This window comes from Salvelinus alpinus, chromosome 21, assembly GCF_045679555.1.
Source record: "Salvelinus alpinus chromosome 21, SLU_Salpinus.1, whole genome shotgun sequence".
In the NCBI taxonomy this organism is placed as follows: Eukaryota; Metazoa; Chordata; class Actinopteri; order Salmoniformes; family Salmonidae; genus Salvelinus; species Salvelinus alpinus.
Genome location: NC_092106.1, coordinates 20,678,553 through 20,699,749, shown reverse-complemented (window position 1 = coordinate 20,699,749; position 21,197 = coordinate 20,678,553). Strand labels below are relative to the sequence as shown.

The 21,197-nt window shown below is 45.0% G+C and overlaps 1 protein-coding gene across 1 annotated transcript in view; it reads right to left on the bottom strand.

The window, feature by feature from the left end:
* tyw1 (tRNA-yW synthesizing protein 1 homolog (S. cerevisiae)) overlaps positions 1 to 21,197 on the bottom strand; it is an 80,091-nt gene that overhangs the window by 18,840 nt on the left and 40,054 nt on the right. Inside the window, 2 exon segments of the mRNA XM_071358170.1 lie at positions 5,660 to 6,167; positions 9,979 to 10,111. Of these exon segments, the coding sequence (XP_071214271.1) occupies positions 5,660 to 6,167; positions 9,979 to 10,111 (641 nt within the window).

Sequence of the window (21,197 nt, the reverse complement as noted above, 5' to 3'; positions counted from 1 at the left end):
TGGTGGTATAAATGTCTTATTGCACATTGATGAGAAAATTACCTGTGTGCTTTTCTTTGCTTTGAGGATGTTTCATTTTGGAGTTTAAAGCCTAACAGCACTGGACAGCATAGCTGTGAGAAGTAAATATGAGATTTTACAGGCTCAACAGTTTACCCCCACGTCCATTGAACTAAACTGTATCATGCGTCATGGATATTGCAGTGAATTCAGTCAGTTGAATGATGTTGTTAAGCATCCCATTCAAGGGATGAATGGAAACACCCAGAAAATATCAATGGGCATCTGATGGCATCTAGAAGACCAACTGAAAAAGGCATCAAGAGGGCCTCCCGAGTGGCGCAGCGGTCTAAGGCACTGCATCGCGTTCGATCCCGGACTGTGTTGCAGGCCACCGGGAAACCCATGAGGCGGTGCAAAATTGGCCCAGCGTCGTCCGGGTAAGGGGAGGGTTTGGCCGCCTGGGATGTCCTTGTCCCATTGGGCTCTAATGACTCCATGTGGCGACATTGACTTCGGTCGCCAGCTGTACAGTGTTTCCTCCGACACATTGGTGTGGCTGGCTTCTGGGTTAAATGGGCAGTGTGTCAAGAAGCAGTGCGGCTTGGCGGTTGTGTTTCGGCGCATGCATGGCTCTCTTCGCCTCTCCTGAGACTGTCCGGGAGTTGCAGCGATGGGACAAGACTAACTACCAATTGGATATCACAAAATTGGGGAGAAAGGGGTAAAAAAAAAATACCCTAAAAAAAATACCCTAAAAAGAAAAAGGCATGAAGACAAACCAACTATCCATACCACAGGCTGGCCAGACAAGGCCGCTCAAAAAAAACAATTCAATGTAACCTTTATTTAACTAGGCAAGTCAGTTAAGAACAAATTCTTATTTATAATGACAGCTTACAGATGAACAGTGGGTTAACTGCCTTGTTCAGGGGCAGAATGACAGATTTACACCTTGTCAGCTCAGGGATTCGATCCAGCAACCTTTCGGTTACTGGCCCAACGCTCTGACCACTAGGCAACCTGCAGCCTCAAGAGTCTGGGTTCTCACATGGTTTCATTTTTAGTTCACTTCAAATCAAGGCAACCTTTGTCTTGCTTTCAGTCTTTTCCTTCAAGTCTCTACGCTTAGGTCACTGAGACAATGGCAATCTCCACAGCACTACAAAGAACAAAGCTTAAGATTGCAATGTGTAACTTTTTGGGGGACCTGACAAAATGTACATAGAAATGTGAGTTATAGATCTGTGATTGTCATTGAAAGCAAGTCTAAGAAGCGTTAGATCTGTTCTATGTGCGCTAATTCTATGCTTCCCGTTCTTAAGTTTTGTATCTTTTATTTTAGGTTTTGTAGACCAGCTTCAAACAGCTGAAAATACTATATTTTTGTTTACTGAAAGGATATTTCACAGCGGTTTAGATTGTGCAATGATCTACACTATACATTGCTTGTTTGTCACAAACAAGAAATTAGGCAAACTATTCGAATTTTAGCAACCAGGAAATGGCGTAGCATTCTCTGCATATCGCACCTTTAACAGTATTGAATTAAATAACGGCAGGGGCCCCAGACCAGCGTGTGTCACTATGACAACTGCAGATAGATCAAATGATGATGGTGGTGCAACAAGGGAACGGATCAGCCTTCCTCCTCACATCACATTAATACTTTATCAGCCTAATTACTACGCCATGGTCAATGTACTGTACTGTAGTGCGTCTCCCTGCCATTCAGATGAATTACACACACACACACTGTATGTGTCCCAATTGGAACCCTATTCCCTATATAGTGAACTACGGGCCCTGAACAAAAACATTAGGCCCTACAATATAAAGGGAATAGGGTGCCACTTGGGACACATATGGTGGGAGATCACTCAACAATGACTAATGGTACAGCGTTTGGCGTGCGGCGAGATTAATCTGGGATGTCATGAAAAAGCCATCAGATCGGACTCAGTTGTTCAGATAATTCCCTTTTTATATATCGGCAATTTTCTCTTAGCACTTCAGTTCTTATGAAGGTCACATCTAAACAGCGCCAGCTGACCGTTATCAGAGGAGGATAAACCCCGTCAGTAAATTGAGTCGTGCAGCAAAAAATGCACATGATTGGGTATGACATGCTCAGACTTCATTAAACCTGTATTCATTGGGAGTTTCGCCATTATTGTCATTAAATATTCTTCATTGTCATACTGCAGGGAATATAAGGGGGAGCTGTATTGTATTTCTGAGGTATTCAACCACATGTTGTGTGTTTTCTATGCCCCCTATATGAGTCAATTTGCAGTAGAGTCAGTCAGTGGTTGGTTTGCTTTCACACAAACATCGTAATGAGGAGAGCAAATGTGAGTCTGGTCATTAAGTGGTTCTACTCCCTATATACAGTGGGGAGAACAAGTATTTGATACACTGCCGATTTTGCAGGTTTTCCTACTTACAAAGCATGTAGATGTCTGTAATTTTTATCATAGGTACACTTCAACTGTGAGATACGGAATCTAAAACAAAAATCCAGAAAATCACATTGTATGATTTTTAAGTAATTAATTTGCATTTTATTGCATGACATAAGTATTTGATCACCTACCAACCAGTAAGAATTCTGGCTCTCACAGACCTGTTAGTTTTTCTTTAAGAAGCCCCCCTGTTCTCCACTCATTACCTGTATTAACTGCACCTGTTTGAACTCGTTACCTGTATAAAAGACACCTGTCCACACACTCAAACCTCTCCACAATGGCCAAGACCAGAGAGCTGTGTAAGGACATCAGGGATAAAATTGTAGACCTGCAAAAGGCTGGGATGGGCTACAGGACAATAGGCAAGCAGCTTGGTGAGAAGGCAACAACTGTTGGCGCAATTATTAGAAAACGGAAGAAGTTCAAGATGACGGTCAATCACCCTCGGTCTGGGGCTCCATGCAAGATCTCACCTCGTGGGGCATCAATGATCATGAGGAAGGTGAGGGATCAGCCCAGAACTACACGGCAGGACCTGGTCAATGACCTGAAGAGAGCTGGGACCACAGTCTCAAAGAAAACCATTAGTAACACACTACGCCGTCATGGATTAAAATCCTGCAGCGCACGCAAGGTCCCCCTGCTCAAGCCAGCACATGTCCAGGCCCGTCTGAAGTTTGCCAATGACCATCTGGATGATCCAGAGGAGGAATGGAAGAAGGTCATGTGGTCTGATGAGACAAAAATAGAGCTTTTTGGTCTAAACTCCACTCGCCGTGTTTGGAGGAAGAAGAAGGATGAGTACAACCCCAAGTACACCATCCCAACCGTGAAGCATGAAGGTGGAAACATCATTCTTTGGGGATGCTTTTCTGCAAAGGGGACAGGACGACTGCACCGTATTGAGGGGAGGAAGGATGGGGCCATGTATCGCGAGATCCAACAACCTCCTTCCCTCAGTAAGAGCATTGAAGATGGGTCGTGGCTGGGTCTTCCAGCATGACAACGACCCGAAACACACAGCCAGGGCAACTAAGGAATGTTAAATTAGGCTGTAATGATCTCCAAAACGCATGAGGTCATCAGTAAGAAGCATCTCAAGGTCCTGGAGTGGCCTAGCCAGTCTCCAGACCTGAACCCAATAGAAAATCTTTGGAGGGAGCTGAAAGACCGTATTGCCCAGCGACAGCCCCGAAACCTGAAGGATCTGGAGAAGGTCTGTATGGAGGAGTGGGCCAAAATCCCTGCTGCAGTGTGTGCAAACCTGGTCAAGAACTACAGGAAACATATGATCTCTGTAATTGCAAACAAAGGTTTATGTACCAAGTATTAAGTTCTGCTTTTCTGATGTATCAAATACTTATGTCATGCAATAAAATGCAAATTCATTACTTAAAAAATCATACAATGTGATTTTCTGGAGTTTTGTTTTAGATTCCGTCTTTGGCAATGTTAACATATGTTTTCCATGCCAATAAAGCCCTTAAATTGAATTGAAAAAATTGAGAGAGAGAAAGAGGGTGGGGGGAGGAGAGGGAGAGAGGGAGTTGCACAACTGAATGCATTCAACTAAAATGTGTCTTCCGCATTTAACCCAACCCCTCTGAATCAGTGGGGGGCTGCCTTAATCAACATCCACGTCATCAGCACCCGGGGAGCAGTTGTTGTTTGAGGTTAACTGCCTTGCTCAGGGGCAGAACAACAGATTTGTACCTTGTTGGCTCATGGATTCGATCCAACAACCTTTCGGTTACTGGCCCAACACTCCTACCCGCCAGGCTACCTGCCGCCCCATAGTTGATTGACCTTTAGAATGTAATCACTGTTAATTATAAACACAGCACAGTAAAAGACATGCTCAATTGAGAGTGACAGAATTGGGACGTGTAGAAGAAATAATAAATGTATAAATGTCACTAGTCTCTATCCAGATTGTGATGATGCTTCATGCTTCACCCCCATCTGTCTGTCGTGAACGAGGGAGCGTGAGAGAGAGACATGATGCATCCACAAGCTGCACATTTAGAGTATCATTTTGTCGTAAATGCTGTGCAGAGTATTTGAAATGTTACGTTTTTCGTAAGATCTCCGCGATTTTGTACACTGCTAAGGTGTTTCCCGAGCTGTTACCCCATATCTGTAGGGTATAATGACATGAAAAACCACCCATGGAACTGTCTGTAAGAGGCCCCTCTATCATTCTCATTTCTGTCGTTTTACGGCTGTCAAACAGGTCAACCCACAGGTGAACCTTCATCACTGTCATCGCCCATAACACCTGTCATCCAGGGGCGAGATACCACCTGCTGAGGTCCCCTGGCAATCTATTAACCTGTGACTGTCAGGAACACACCAACAGGAAATGGAATGGGGGTCGAAATAAATAGGCTAATCCCCATTCCCTGACAAAGGAATGGTTCTCCCCGGACAAACTGCCTCATATTTCACATCTATACTATGTACAGTATTCTTCACACTGCCTTTTTTCTCAAAGTAAATAGGTGAGGGGAGAAAAGGTTGGAGCTAGCAGAAAGACCGTAAGTAAATGGCGATGGGAGAGAAGAAAAGAATGGGAACTGGGTAAACACTCCTCCCCTGTTCCTACACTTCTCTCTCTATCTCAATCCATTTTCCTCTCACTATCCTTCTCCCTCTCTCTGAGAAGAGGATAAGTGGTGGCTCTGGCCCCTTCAGCTCAGTGGGGTATGGACAGTTGGGCCATGGTGCCAGGGAGGAAGGCAGGGAGGTGAGGTATTTGTAGCCACCTCCCCTCCAAAGCCAACAGAGCAGCCACATCAGTCCCTCACCACAGCGATGAGGCCAGGTTGGAAAGCAGAGCAGAGAAAGAGGGAACGGTCAGAATGAGAAGAGAATATCAGGGGAGAGGAGAGCTTAGCAACCAGGGATGGGGGTGGAGCCCACCATGAGGGGAAGCTATGAGCCACACGGAGATGGGATCATTATGGCCTAACTCACTACCTCTGTTAGTGTCTCTGCTCTTCCCTAGAGAGGCTGTTCAAGACTGGCAGGCAGTCACACCTGTTTTTTGGTCATATTTTGAGTCTGGTCGCCAGACAGGTGCTTTGTCTATTATTGATAGTTTGTATATATCGTATATTATGTAGATATACTGTATATAGAATCGTAGGAATGCACACAAAATGTCTGCAACTCCCTTGTTCTTCAGAAGCAACCTTCTTGTAAGCATCCCATACCTATACACCATGTAAAAGGATACATTGACAACTCCTTCAGCCATCCCATACCTATACACCATGTAAAAGGATACATTGACAACCCCTTCTTCAGCCATCCCATACCTATACACCATGTAAAAGGATACATTGACAACCCCTTCTTCAGCCATCCCATACCTATACACCATGTAAAAGGATACATTGACAACCCCTTCTTCAGCCATCCCATACCTATACACCATGTAAAAGGATACATTGACAACCCCTTCTTCAGCCATCCCATACCTATACACCATGTAAAAGGATACATTGACAACCCCTTCTTCAGCCATCCCATACCTATACACCATGTAAAAGGATACATTGACAACCCCTTCTTCAGCCATCCCTTACTGTATATACCATGTATGTCCGCCAATATTGCACCATCCATCACCACCATGTACAGGTCTACATCATCACAAGTCACTGGGCCAGGGAGAAGGGAAGGCGAGAAGGAGAGCTAGAGAAAGAAAGAGAGAGAGAGATTGAGACCTCACTACTAGACAAGAAACTTGACTGGTCTATCCTACTAGCTGCAGAAACCGAACCGAAAAAAACCCACTGGGTACAGGTACTAACACTAAGTGATAATAAGTAAACAACAGTTTATACAGTCTACCAGTAATTTGCTCACTTGACAATAAAAAAAACGCTAACCACGACTATTCCTGGTGCATAGTGAATGTTTTTCTGCCATGAAATTTGTTTCATTAAGTGTTAAAAACATTCATAGGTCGTGGATAACGATGAGTTACCCGAATGCAGAGTAAATCACTTTGATAACTGGTGAAACGCCTGACACAGACGGCAATTACAGCAATCCATTAGGCTGCATTTACCACCGATTTACAGTGAAAAGAGGTTCACACATGAAGCTGTAATAAACCTGTCCATTGTCTAGAGTAGACTGCGCCTCAGAGGGGGGGAAGCTGGCAGGCTGATTGTAGCCAGGAAGTGAAGACATCCCAATAAAACATTTTACAGCCCACATCTATGTTCAAGGTTGTTATGCTACGAGGCCACTGAGTGCAGTTTTTCTTCCACTGCTTTCTAGAAAAGGACTAATGAAGGCGATTGAAATTAGATACGCTGTTAGAGGGAGCGTGTGTGTGTGTGTGTGCGTATTCACACTATTAGAAGCTTTGAGAGATACACAGATGCACTGGGTATTCTTATAATACTGGGTAAATCAGGCTACCCTGAAAGGATAGGAGGGGAGAGTTGGGTAGGAGACTCATTTTCTAGTTACCACCTTCAACGTAGCAACTTCATGTTGTCATGTAAATTCTCCAAAGAAAGAACACATCCACAGTGTCTGATAAGACTTATAGGAGTGGACTCTACATTTCCTATTATTCCTCACGTCACTTCTTGGAATTCATTCATTGGGTGACTCAGTCAGAGAAACACAAAAATATGGGGGGAATGAGTGTGTGTGTGTATGTGTGTGTGTGTGTGTGTGTGGAGAAGGAGAGAATGTTGTGTTGAATGGCTGTGTCTGTCAGACGGTGAGCGAGTGTGTAATAAAAAGGCATGATTAAATATAAATAGTTATTCTACGGAACGTCACTATTGATGAAGGCATTGGAGTTCCAACTATTCTATTCAGATGGAAAACATGTGCTGCAAGCAGACTCAAGGTCCTCTTCTTAGAAGTTAGAACAAAAATTCCCTCTCTTCTACTTCTCCAGTGCATCGCAGGGCAGAGTGAACTTCATGAACTGTTTTCAATCAGGATGGCAGACAATGTTTCTCTTCCACTCTGATATGGCAGCAAATGATAACGGACAGAACTTTCTCAAAATATTAAGTCTCTCTGAAACATTTCACAGGGAATATAAGTCTTGGGAGAATAAGAGAGGGTTACTGTAAAACTCGACTCATAAAACAGCCTACATCTGTAGTTCCTTGCATTTTCCAGAGGATACAATGAAATGAAGACTGTTTCAATTCCAGACTTTGCCAGTGACTTTTCAGAGATTCGTTTGGGGGTCACTGTTCATTAAATCAGTCCCAGAGTTGAGTTGAGGTTCCTCAAGAAGCTGAGAAGCTACCTGGCAACAACAAACCATTAAAAGCAGGCTTGGAATGGATTACAAAGAAACACCGAGATTCCCATTCCACTGGTGTGTCTTTGACCATCTAAAAAAGCTTGAGTAGAAAGCTGTAGAGACCACTGCCATTATTTGTCACTCAAAACTCCCCAATGAGGTAAACAGACCTTTCCTACTTTCGTATTGATATTTCTCTAATTTCAAGCACAGGGAAATATATGATATTGAATGGAACGACATTACACTTCAGTGCTCCTGGTAATGTATACCATTATAATCAGGAGGAAATACACATTTCCACTAACCTCAGCCACAATAAAGGATCAGCATACTGATGTATGAAAATATATTATCATCACACTGTACCATACCTCTCCAACCATCCAGCAAAGTGACATTGCTATGTCTGTGAATGTGAATTTCAGAATTTACATATACACTGACAAAAATATCAACGCAATATGTAAAGTGTTGGTCCTATGTTTCATGAGCTGAAATAAAACACCCCAGAAATGTTCCATATGCACAAAAAGCTTATTTCTCTCAAATGTTATGGACAAATATGTTTATATATCTCTGTTAGTGAGCATTTCTCCTTAGCCAAGATAATCCATCCACCTGACAGGTCTGGCATTTCAAGAAGCTGATTAAACAGCATGATCATTACACAGGTTCACCTTGTGCTGGGGACAATAAAAGGCCACTCTAAAATGTGCAGTTTTGTCACACAACACAATGCCATGGGCAATTTTCATGCTGACTGCATGTCCACCAAAGCTGTTGCCAGAGAATTGAATGTTCATTTCTCTACCACAAGCTGCCTTCAACATAGTTTTTTGAGAATTTGGCAGTATGTCCAACCGACCTCACAACAGCAAACCTAGTGTAACCACACCAGCCCAGGACCTCCACATCTGGCTTCTTCACCTGCGGGGTGCTGAGAGGGGTTGCTGAGAAGTATTTCTGTCTGTAATAAAGCCCTTGTGGGGAAAAACCCATGATTTGCTGGGCCTGGCTCCCCTGTGGTTGGGCATGGCTGCCAAATGGCTGGGCCTATGCCCTCCAAGGCAAATCCATTGATTAGGGCCAAATTTATTTATTTCAATTGACTGATTTCCTTATATAAACTAACTCAGTAAAATCTTTGAAAATGTTGCATGTTGCGTTTATATTTTTGTTAAATATATCTGATAGAAATCACAGTGTAGCATATTCCTGTTATGCCAGCCAGTGTGTAAAGCTAGTGATACTTCTCATAGAGGGGACAGGGAGAGTGCTACTGTATTCCCTCTCCGCTTTGATTGGTAAAGGAAAACTCCCAGGATGCACTGCGCTCCTTGAGAGTGAAAATACAAGGCATCAGAAGGCGTCCATCATCGCCACACCAACCACTCTTATCTGTTTGGAGTTTCTTTTTTAACTCTCCTGCCTATTAATTTTGAATCGTGGAGATGAGGATTCTCTACTGTTGCCTCGTCAAATTAGGACACTTTCCATGGATAATGATAATGATCATGCTATTGGACAGATTTTCATTTTCAACCAAAATCCTATAGTCATTGGCATGCCTTGGCAAGACAGCACAAACAGATCTGGAACCAGGCTAGTCACAGTATAAAACAGCAACATGACTCACATGCAAGGGAAAAAACGGCAACTTACCTACGCATCAAATTGGTCTTTGTTCCCCAATGAACATTGGTTGTATTACAATGTTAGAAAAGTGGAAAATTGCCATCCATTGATATCTGCTAGTGGTGTGAAGCCAATTACCGTATAATTGAAGCGCAACAGGCAGATAATGAAAGAGGCTCAATGCTACAATTCATTTGGATAATAAAAAGGCTATAATATTGAATCCCTGATGTGAGGACACAATAGCAGTCACTCAGCTAATAGAAACAGTACTTATCAGGGCATTTCTATAACAATGATGTTGATGTTTGGATGAACATTCAGTAAAAATTAAGGGGGGGGTGTGGTTGGCTTAACACCAACTTAGAAAATTTGTTTTGAGGGGCTGGGGTTGGAGCACTGAGCCTGTCCAAACTGGCGACTAGTATTTATATAATGAACAAGTTGATTTCCATTCCCATTGTCCTTTCCAGCATGGTTCCAACAACTGTTGTGGTGTTGTATCCAGGCCAGCACAGTGTAGTACAGCTTACCTTGGCTTATCTAAGTAGTGTTAGAACGAAGGGTACTAGAGGTACTCACCTTTTCACCCAGAGCCTTGAGGCTGTCCAGGAACCTCGGCCAGAAGTCTTTGAAGAGCAGCCGGTCGATCTTTTTCAGACTGCCCTTGGTGCCGGCACCCACACTCACATACAGCTTGGTCACCGGTATCAGACTCTTGGAGGGGAAGAGGTCAGAGAGGAATAAGATACGTGGATGAGAGCGAGAGAGCGAGAGGGATAGGGGGAAGGAATGGGGAGACAGGGAGAGAAAGAGAAGGGGGATAGAGAGAGATCTGAGTGAGAGAGATCACAGTGAGAGAGCGAGAGAGAAATCAGTGTTCGGACACAGCAGGCGAGAAACATTTTGGTTTGCGCCGCCTCGCTCTTCCTCTCTTCCTTGAGTTTGGCAGTATGCCAAGACGAGGAAGAAACTTCGAGTGAAACCAGGCTCTAAGGGGTGACCAGTCCTCTTCTGGCTGTGCCAGGTGGAGATAAGAGTACATGGCCATTAAGGCCAGATTGTTCTTTAAGATGTTCAAACGTTCATAGATGACCAGCAGGGTCAAATAATAATCACAGTGGTTATATAAGGTGCAACAGGGTAACACCTCAGGAGTAAATGTCAGTTGGCTTTTCATAGCCAAACATTCCAAGGTAGAAACAGCAGGTCCAGGACAAGGCAGAACAGCAGAAACTGGAACAGCAGCACAACAAGGTAGCATGTCTGGTGAGCAGGTCAGTGGCCCCATCGAAAGTTACTCCCGGACAGGGCTGAGTATAGCCCACCACCGTACGTGCCCGAGGACAGAAAGGATGGGAGAGCGCGAGCAAGCCAGTGACTCAGTCCCCGTAATAGGGTCAGAGGTAGAGAATTGCAGTGGAGAGAGGGGAGCCGGCCAGGCAGAGACAGCAAGGGTGGTTCGTCACTCCAGTGCCTTGCCGTTCACCTTCGCACCCCTGGGCAAGACTATACTCAATCATAGGACCTACTGAAGAGATGAGTCTTCAGTAAGGACTTAAAGGTTTAGACCGAGTCTACATCTCACATGGACTGGCAAACCATTCCATACATATTTTACTCTACAGGAGAAAGCCCTGCCTCCAGCTGTTTGCTTAGAAATTCTAGGAACAATAAGGAGGCCTGCGTCTTGTGACTGTAGTGTGCGTGTAGGCATGTATGGAAAGACCAAAAGCATGGATTAGCTTTACTGCATAAGTCTTGGACAAAAAGTTTCAGATGTTTGCAATGTTACGAAGATGGAAAAAGGCTACTCTTGAAATATTTTTGATATGTTCCTCAAAAGAGAGATCAGGGTCCAGAGTAACAACAAGGTCCTTCACAGTTTTATCTGAAACTACTGTACATTCATCGAGATTCCGAATGACATCACCAAGAGGTAGTATATATAGTGAAAACAATGGAACCTTGAGGATCACCAAAATTTATCATTGATTTGTCAGAGGACAAACCATCCACAGAGACGAACTGATATCTTTCCGACAGATAAGATCTAAACCAGGCAAAAACTTGACCGCGTAGACCAGGCTTGGACAATTATTTTCCATGGAGGGCCACATTAGAATATATTTTTGCCATCGCGGGCCAGAATTAAATTACAGGATTATATATCATGTGTATGACTGTGTTGACAGATATATCTACTGTAAATCACGTCCAGATATGCTAATTATTTTACTTTTTTAACATGCACAGAAATAATGTTCCCTCCATGTTCTCCTTTTGATAGGTATTTTCATTATTAAACATGCAATGAACTCAGATGGAAAAGTACACTTTGCATTCAGCACCACGGACAGAACTCTTGTTAACGGGTATGCACAAAAACACAAGAAAGCGAGAGAGCTGAACATTACATTAAAAACTATCAGTGTGAGGAGTGAAGTCTCTAATGGGCATTGACTAGAGCAGTGAAGTCAGGTATCGTTTCTAACGTTACTATGTGCAGGATTGCTGAGAGGTGAGAGTCAGTAAGAGATGATTTGTTCTTTGACTTGTTTTATTTTTCTATCACTGAAAATGTCTGTTCACATACATTGGTTGACCCAAACAGTACAAACATCTTCTGAGCATGACTCCTAATCTTAGGAAAGTTTTGTTCATCGAGAGATGCATAGAACATCGTCAGTGACATTGTTTTGAATAGTTCTCCATCACTGCATCAGACTGAAGACCGATACGCTCAAGTTGCAGCTCAGTGGGAGCGTCATCCACAATGAAGGTGAAAAGAGAGGAAACCAACAGCATGTCATTTTCCAACACTTTGAAATACTCAAAACAATGAAAAAAAAAAAAAACACTGTTCAAAGTACGCAGCAGCGTTTACTTCTCCCGCTGGTCATCTGCTAGGGAACAGACTAGTAGTATCGGAAGGTGGGTGAGATTGTTGGCTTCTACTTGGCGGGTCAGGAGGAGTCATTTTTCCTTCAAGGCTTTGACAAGGCTGTACATCTGATGTGCAAAAAGGCTCTTGCCTTGTAGTTTGGAATTCAGTTCATTCATGAGGGCCATGATGCCATGACCTGTCCTGATTTGTCATAGACGCGAGCTAAAAAACTTTAATGAGCAAGCCTTCCTTCATGAATTGGCCTCTGTAAAATGGTATAGAATCAACTTGATCCCCTCTGTCGAAGACGCTTGGACCTTCTTTTTTGATATTTTCAGTGGTATTGTTAACAAACACGCCCAAATGAAGGAAATGAGAATTAAAAAACAGGTTCAGCCCCCGTGACCTTGCAGAGTTACTCCACCTCAAGAATTGCATTTGGTGAAAGGCTCGGCACACGCATACTCAGGCTGACTGGCTCTCATTCAGGCAAATTAGGAATAAGCACTCAGGCTATCCAGAAGGCCAAAGTTAGTTACTTTAAGGAGCAGTTCTCTCTCTGTGGGTCTAACACCAAGAAATTCTGGAAAACAGTTAAAAACCTGGAGAATAAACCCTCCTCCTCACAGCTGCCCATGTCCCTTAAAGTTGATGATGTGGTTGTTACTGACAATAAGCACATGGCTGAGCTCTTTAAAATCACCACTTCATTAAGTCAGGATTCCTATTTGACTCAGCCATGCCCCCTTGCCCGTCCAACATTTCCTCATCTCCCACCCCTTTTAATGCGACTATCCCCGATGCTTCTCCCTCTTTTCCCCTGCTCTGCTATAAAGTTTCTCCCTGTAGGCAGTCACTGAGTCCGAGGTGCTAGAGGAATTCCTGAAACTTGACCCCCAAAAAACATCTGGGTCAGAAGGTTTAGACCTTTTCTTCTTTTTAGGTTGTTGCTCCTATAGTCGCCAAGCCTATCTCCGACCTTTTTAACCTGTCTCTCCTTTCTGGGGAGGTTCCCATTGCTTGGAAGGCAGCCACGGTTCATCCTTTATTTAAAGGGGGAGATCAAGCTGATCCTAACTGTTACAGGCCTATTTCTATTTTGTCCTGTTTATCAAAGTGTTGGAAAAACTTGTCAATAATCAACTGACTGGCTTTCTTGATGTCTATAGTATTCTCTCTGGTATGCAATCTGGTTTCTGCTCAGGTTATGGATGTGTCACTGCAACCTTAAAGGTCCTCAATGATGTCACCATTGCCCTTGATTCTAAGCAATGTTGTGCTTCAATTTTTATTGACTTGGCCAAAGCTTTTGATATGGTAGATCATTCCATTCTTGTGGGCCGGCTAAGGAATATTGGTGTCTGAGGGGTCTTCGACCTGGTTTGCCAACTACCTCTCTCAAAGAGTGCAGTGTATGAAGTCAGAAAATCTGCTGGCTCAGCCACTGCCTGTCACCAAGGGAGTACCTCAAGGCTCGATCCTAGGCCCCACGCTCTTCTCAATTTGCATCAACAACATAGCTCAGGCAGTAGGAAGCTAAGAATAAATATTTCGATGTCCACTCTTGCTGGAACAGCCAACATTCATTGTCTACTTTCCTTTTCTTTGAAAAACAATTTTTTGCGCAATTTGTGACGTGCGTGTCAGCCTGTCAGTCACTGTCTGTCCTCGTGCAGTTGTAATTTATAAGTGCCTTCAAAATAAAATGTCCCACAAGCGGTGGGAGTTAAACCATTACACAAAGGCGAGTATTCATTGGGCTATTAATTTGAATAACAAATACGTTATTTAAATTTTAATATTGCAAATTCTTTGTGAGCTGAGCATGATTCCGCGGGCCATATTGAATCAGGTCGCGGGCCGCATACGGGCCGGCCTTTGCCCAGGCCTGGCGTAGACCAATTACAGTTTCCAATCTCTTCAAAATAATATGGTGATCGATAGTGTAGAAAGCGGCACTACAGTCTAGGAGCACAAGGATAGATGCCGAGCCTTGGTCTGAAGCCATTAAAAGGTAATTTACGGCCTCCCGGGTGGTGCAGTGGTCTAGGGCACTGCAGCGCAGCGCTAGCTGTGCCACCAGAGTCTCTGGGTTCGCGCCCAGGCTCTGTCGCAGCCGGCCGCGACCGGGAGGTCCGTGGGGCAACGCACAATTGGCCTAGCGTTGTCCGGGTTAGGGAGGGTTTGGCCGGTAGGGATATCCTTGTCTCATCGCGCTCCAGCGACTCCTGTGGCGGGCCGGGCGCAGTGCGCGCTAACCAAGGGGGGCGGGTGCACGGTGTTTCCTCCGACACATTGGTGTGGCTGGCTTCCGGGTTGGAGGCGCGCTGTGTTAAGAAGCAGTGCGGCTTGGTTGGGTTGTGCTTCGGAGGACGCATGGCTTTCGACCTTCGTCTCTCCCGAGCCCGTACGGGAGTTGTAGCGATGAGACAAGATAGTAATTACTAGCGATTGGATACCACGAAAATTGGGGAGAAAAGGGGGGTAAAATAAAAAAATATAAGGTAATTTACCACCTTCACCGAGTATCAGTTCTATGATGGGGTCTAAAACCAGACTGGAGGGTTTTGTATACATTATTTGTCCTCAGGAAGGCAGTGAGTTGCTGAGCAACAGCTTTTTCAATATTTTTTTTTTTAAAGGACTGGTAGTTTTTAAAATTGCCCGGGTCAAGGTTTGGCTTTTTCAATAGAGGCTTTATTACTTCCCCTTTTAGTGAGTTTGGTACACATCCGGAGGATAGGGAGCCGTTTATTATGTTCAACATAAGAGCCAAGCAAAGGAAGTAGTTCTTTCAGCAGTGATTGAAAACACTGCTGTACACTGATGTCTCTGCCATTTCAGGAGTGAGTGAGTGAGTAAGAGAGAGTGAGAATAAGAAGGATATAAAAAAAAGGAGAGAGCGCACCGTCGTTACTAGTATTCAGGTTTCTTTTGAGAGGGGAGGCTTGATTGCAATTGGCAGTAAACTGCCAGTACAGCAGCAGGAGGAGGATGTAGCTACATGAGAAACAAAGGAAACAGACAATGTCAAAGAGGTTTGGTAGAGGTTGTAACCACACAAACAACACTTTTCACTCCAATAAATATCCCACAGTACAACCATAGTAATTACCCAGAGAGGCAAGGACACAGGCAATGACAGAGTTCAATTAGCCAAATAAGCAACTGTTGGAAGGATTTTGCACACACACAAACACCTCCCCTAAGTGAACACTTGCGGTTTCCAATCAAAGTCATGTCTGCGCATCTGGCTCGATAAATTCAGACAGCTTGTCCGTGGCTGTGGGTATTGTCGTGTGGTGCTTGAGGATGATTGATGGAAGCCGTCCCCCCCATCACCTACTCTGACAGACCAGGGAGCAGGGACTATACTGTAAGTCAGGTCTCTGACAGACAAGGCAGGGCCACAACTATTGACACGATAGGATGACAGAGAACGCAGGGCCACAGCCAATGACACTATTTATTTATACATTTTTTATTTCACCTTTATTTAACCAGTTAGGCTAGTTGAGAACAAGTTCTCATTTGCAACTGCGACCTGGCCAAGATAAAGCATAGTAATTTGACACATACAACACAGAGTTACACATGGAATAAACAAAACATACAGTCAATAATACAGTAGAAAAATAAATCTATATACAATGTGAGCAAATGAGGTGAGATAAGGGAGGTAAAGGCAAAAAAAGGCCATGGTGGCGAGGTAAATACAATATAGCAAGTAAAACACTGGAAGGGTAGATTTGCAGTGGAAGAATGTGCAAAGTAGAAATAATGGGGTGCAAAGGAGCAAAATAAATAAATAAATACAGTAGGGGAAGAGGTAGTTGTTTGGACTAAATTATAGATGGGCTATGTACGGGTGCAGTAATCTGTGAGCTGCTCTGACAGCTGGTGCTTAAAGCTAGTGAGGGAGATAAGTGTTTGCAGCTTCAGAGATTTTTGCAGTTCGTTCCAGTCATTGGCAGCAGAGAACTGGAAGGAAAGACGACCATAGGAGGAATTGGCTTTTGGGGTGACCAGTGAGATATACCTGCTGGAGCGCGTGCTACGAGTGGGTGCTGCTATGGTGACCAGTGAGCTGAGATAAGGTGGGGCTTTACCTAGCCGAGACTTGCAGATAACCTGTAGCCAGTGGGTATGGCGATGGATATGAAGCGAGGGCACACCAACGAGAGCGTACAGGTCGCAATGGTGGGTAGTATATGGGACTTTGGTGACAAAACGGATGGCACTGTGATAGACTGCATCCAGTTTGTTGAGTAGAGTTCTTGGAGGCTATTTTATAGATGACATCACCGAAGTCGAGGATCGGTAGGATGGTCTGTTTTACGAGGGTATGTTTGGCAGCATGAGTGAAGGATGCTTTGTGGCAATATAGGAAGCCGATTCTAGATTTAATTTTGGATTGGAGATGCTTAATGTGAGTCTGGAAGGAGAGTTTACAGTCTAATCAGACACCTAGGTCTTTGTAATTGTCCACATATTCTAAGTCAGAGCCGTCCAGAGTAGTGATGCTGGACGGGCGAGCAGGTGCGGGCAGTGATCGGTTGAATAGCATGGATTTAGTTTTACTTGCGTTTAAGAGCAGTTGGAGGCCACGGAAGGAGAGTTGTATGGCATTAAAGCTTGTCTGGAGGTTAGTTAACACAGTGTCCAAAGAGGGGCCAGAAGTATACAGAATGGTGTCGTCTGCGTAGAGGTGTATCAGAGAATCACCAGCAGCAAGAGCAACATCATTGATGTATACAGAGAAGAGAGTCGGCCCGAGGGTTGAACCCTGTGGCACTCCCATAGAGACTGCCAGAGGTCCGGACAACAGGCCCTCCGATTTGACACACTGAACTCTATCAGAGAAGTAGTTGGTGAACCAGGCGAGGCAATCATTTGAGAAACCAAGGCTGTCGAGTCTGCCAATAAATCAAATCAAATTGTATTAGTCACATACACATGGTTAGCAGATGTTAATGCGAGTGTAGCGAAATGCTTGTGCTTCTAGTTCCGACAATGCAGTAATAACCAACAAGTAATCTAACCTAACAATTCCACAACTACTACCTTACACACACACACACAAGTGTAAAGGGATAAAGAATATGTACATAAAGATATATGAATGAGTGGTGGTACAGAACGGCATGGCAGATGCAGTAGATGGTATAGAGTACGGTATATACATATGAGATGAGTACTGTAGGGTATGTAAACATAAAGTGGCATAGTTTAAAGTGGCTAGTGGTACATGTATTACATAAAGATGGCAAGATGCAGTAGATGATATAGAGTACAGTATATACATATGAGATGGGTAATGTAGGGTATGTAAACATTATATTAAGAGGCATTGTTTAAAGTGGCTAGTGGTACATTTTTACATAATTTCCATCAATTCCCATTTTTAAAGTGGCTGGAGTTGAGTCAGTATGTTGGCAGCGGCCGCTAAATGTTAGTGGTGGCTGTTTAACAGTCTGATGGCCTTGAGATAGAAGCTGTTTTTCAGTCTCTCTGTAGGTGTCCTAGAGGGCAGGTAGTTTGCCCCCGGTGATGCGTTCTGCAGACCTCACTACCCTCTGGAGAGCCTTACGGTTGTGGGCGGAGCAGTTGCCGTACCAGGCGGTGATACAGCCCGACAGGATGCTCTCGATTGTGCATCTGTAGAAGTTTGTGAGTGCTTTTGGTGACAAGCCGAATTTCTTCAGCCTCCTGAGGTTGAAGAGGCGCTGCTGCGCCTTCTTCACAACGCTGTCTGTGTGGGTGGACCAATTCAGTTTGTCCGTGATGTGTACACCGAGGAACTTAAAACTTTCCACCTTCTCCACTACTGACCCGTCGATGTGGATAGGGGGGTGCTCCCTCTGCTGTTTCCTGAAGTCCACAATCATCTCCTTTGTTTTGTTGACGTTGAGTGTGAGGTTATTTTCCTGACACCACACTCCGAGGGCCCTCACCTCCTCCCTGTAGGCCGTCTCGTCGTTGTTGGTAATCAAGCCTACCACTGTAGTGTCATCCGCAAACTTGATGATTGAGTTGGAGGCGTGCATGGCCACGCAGTCGTGGGTGAACAGGGAGTACAGGAGAGGGCTCAGAACGCACCCTTGTGGGGCCCCAGTGTTGAGGATCAGCGGGGTGGAGATGTTGTTACCTACCCTCACCACCTGGGGGCGGCCCGTCAGGAAGTCCAGGACCCAGTTGCACAGGGCGGGGTCGAGACCCAGGGTCTCGAGCTTGATGACGAGTTTGGAGGGTACTATGGTGTTAAATGCTGAGCTGTAATCGATGAACAGCATTCTCACATGGGTATTCCTCTTGTCCAGATGGGTTAGGGCAGTGTGCAGTGTGGTTGCGATTGCGTCGTCTGTGGACCTATTGGGTCGGTAAGCAAATTGGAGTGGGTCTAGGGTGTCCGGTAGGGTGGAGGTGATATGGTCCTTGACTAGTCTCTCAAAGCACTTCATGATGACGGAAGTGAGTGCTACGGGGCGGTAGTCGTTTAGCTCAGTTACCTTAGCTTTCTTGGGAACAGGAACAATGGTGGCCCTCTTGAAGCATGTGGGAACAGCAGACTGGGATAAGGATTGATTGAATATGTCCGTAAACACACCAGCCAGCTGGTCTGCGCATGCTCTGAGGACGCGGCTGGGAATGCCGTCTGGGCCTGCAGCCTTGCGAGGGTTAACACGTTTAAATGTTTTACTCACCTCGGCTGCAGTGAAGGAGAGCCCGCAGGTTTTGGTAGGGGGCCGTGTCAGTGGCACTGTATTGTCCTCAAAGCGGGCAAAAAAGTTGTTTAGCCTGTCTGGGAGCAAGACATCCTGGTCCGCGACGGGGCTGGTTTTCTTTTTGTAATCCGTGATTGACTGTAGACCCTGCCACATACCTCTTGTGTCTGAGCTGTTGAATTGCGACTCGATTTTGTCTCTGTACTGGGACTTAGCCTGTTTGATTGCCTTGCGGAGAGAATAGCTACACTGTTTGTATTCGGTCATGCTTCCGGTCACCTTGCCCTGGTTAAAAGCAGTGGTTCGCGCTTTCAGTTTCACGCGAATGCTGCCGTCAATCCACGGTTTCTGGTTTGGGAATGTTTTAATCGTTGCTGTGGGTACGACATCGTCAATGCACTTCCTAATGAACTCGCTCACCGAATCAGCATATTCGTCAATATTGTTGTTGGACGCGATGCGGAACATATTCCAATCCGCGTGATCGAAGCAGTCTTGAAGCGTGGATTCAGATTGGTCGGACCAGCGTTGAACAGACCTGAGCGCGGGAGCTTGTTGTTTGAGTTTCTGTTTGTAGGCTGGAATCAACAAAATGGAGTCGTGGTCAGCTTTTCCGAAAGGGGGGCGGGGGAGGGCCTTATATGCGTCGCGGAAATTAGTATAACAATGATCTAGGGTTTTTCCAGCCCTGGTAGCACAATCGATATGCTGATAGAATTTAGGGAGTTTTGTTTTTAGATTAGCCTTGTTAAAATCCCCAGCTACGATGAATGCAGCCTCAGGGTGTGTGGTTTCCAGTTTACAAAGAGTCAGATAAAGTTCGTTCAGGGCCATCGATGTGTCTGCTTGGGGGGGAATATATACGGCTGTGATTATGATTGAAGAGAATTCCCTTGGTAGATAATGCGGTCGACATTTGATTGTGAGGAGTTCTAGATCAGGTGAACAGAATGACTTGAGTTCCTGTGTGTTGTTATGATGATCACACCACTTCTCGTTAATCATAAGGCATACCCCCCCGCCCCTCTTCTTACCGGAAAGATGTTTGTTTCTGTCGGCGCGATGCATGAAGAAACCAGCTGGCTGCACCGACTCCGTTAGCGTCCCTTGAGTTAGCCATGTTTCCGTGAAGCAGAGCACGTTGCAATCCCTGATGTCTCTCTGGAATGCTACCCGTGCTCGGATTTCATCAACCTTATTGTCAAGAGACTGGACATTGGCGAGTAGTATGCTAGGGAGTGGAGCGCGATGTGCCCGTCTCCGAAGCCTGACCACGAGACCGCCTCGTTTGCCCCTTTTTCGGCGTCGCACAGGGTCGCCGGCTGGGATCAGATCCATTGTATTGGGTGGAAGGCAAAACACTGGATCCGTTTCGGGAAAGTCATATTCCTGGTAGGAACGATGATGAGTTGACGTTAATCGTATATTCAGTAGTTCCTCCCGACTGTATGTAATGAAACCTAAGATTACCTGGGGTACCGATGTAAGAAATAACACATAAAAAAACAGAATACTGCATATTTTCCAAGGAACGCGAAGCGAGGCGGCCATCTCTTTTCGGCGCCGGCGCCGCACAATAAGAATATTGTGATTGACAGAGTCGAAAGCCTTGGCCAGGTCGATGAATACGGCTGCGCAGTAATGTCTCTTATCGATGGCGGTTATGATGTCGTTTAGGACCTTGAGCATGGCTGAGGTGCACCCATGACCAGCTCTGAAACCAGATTGCATAGCGGAGAAGGTACGGTGGGATTCGAAATGGTCGGTAATCTGTTTGTTAACTTGGCTTTCGAAGACCTTAGAAAGATAGGGTAGGATAGATATAGGTCTATAGCAGTTTGGGTCTAGTGTCACCCCCTTTGAAGAGGGGGATGACCGTGGCAGCTTTCCAATCTTTGGGAATCTCAGACAATACGAAAGAGAGGTTGAACAGGCAAGTAATAGGGGTTGCAACAATTTCGGCAGATAATTTTAGAAAGAGAGGGTCCAGATTGTATAGCCCGGCTGATTTGTAGGGGTCCAGATTTTGCAGCTCTTTCAGAACATCAGCTATCTGGATTTGGGTGAAGGAGAAATGGTGGGGGCTTTGGCGGGTTGCTGTGGAGGGTGCCGGGCAGTTGACCGGGGTAGGGGTAGCCAGGTGGAAAGCATGGCCAGCCGTAGAGAAATGCTTATTGAAATTCTCAATT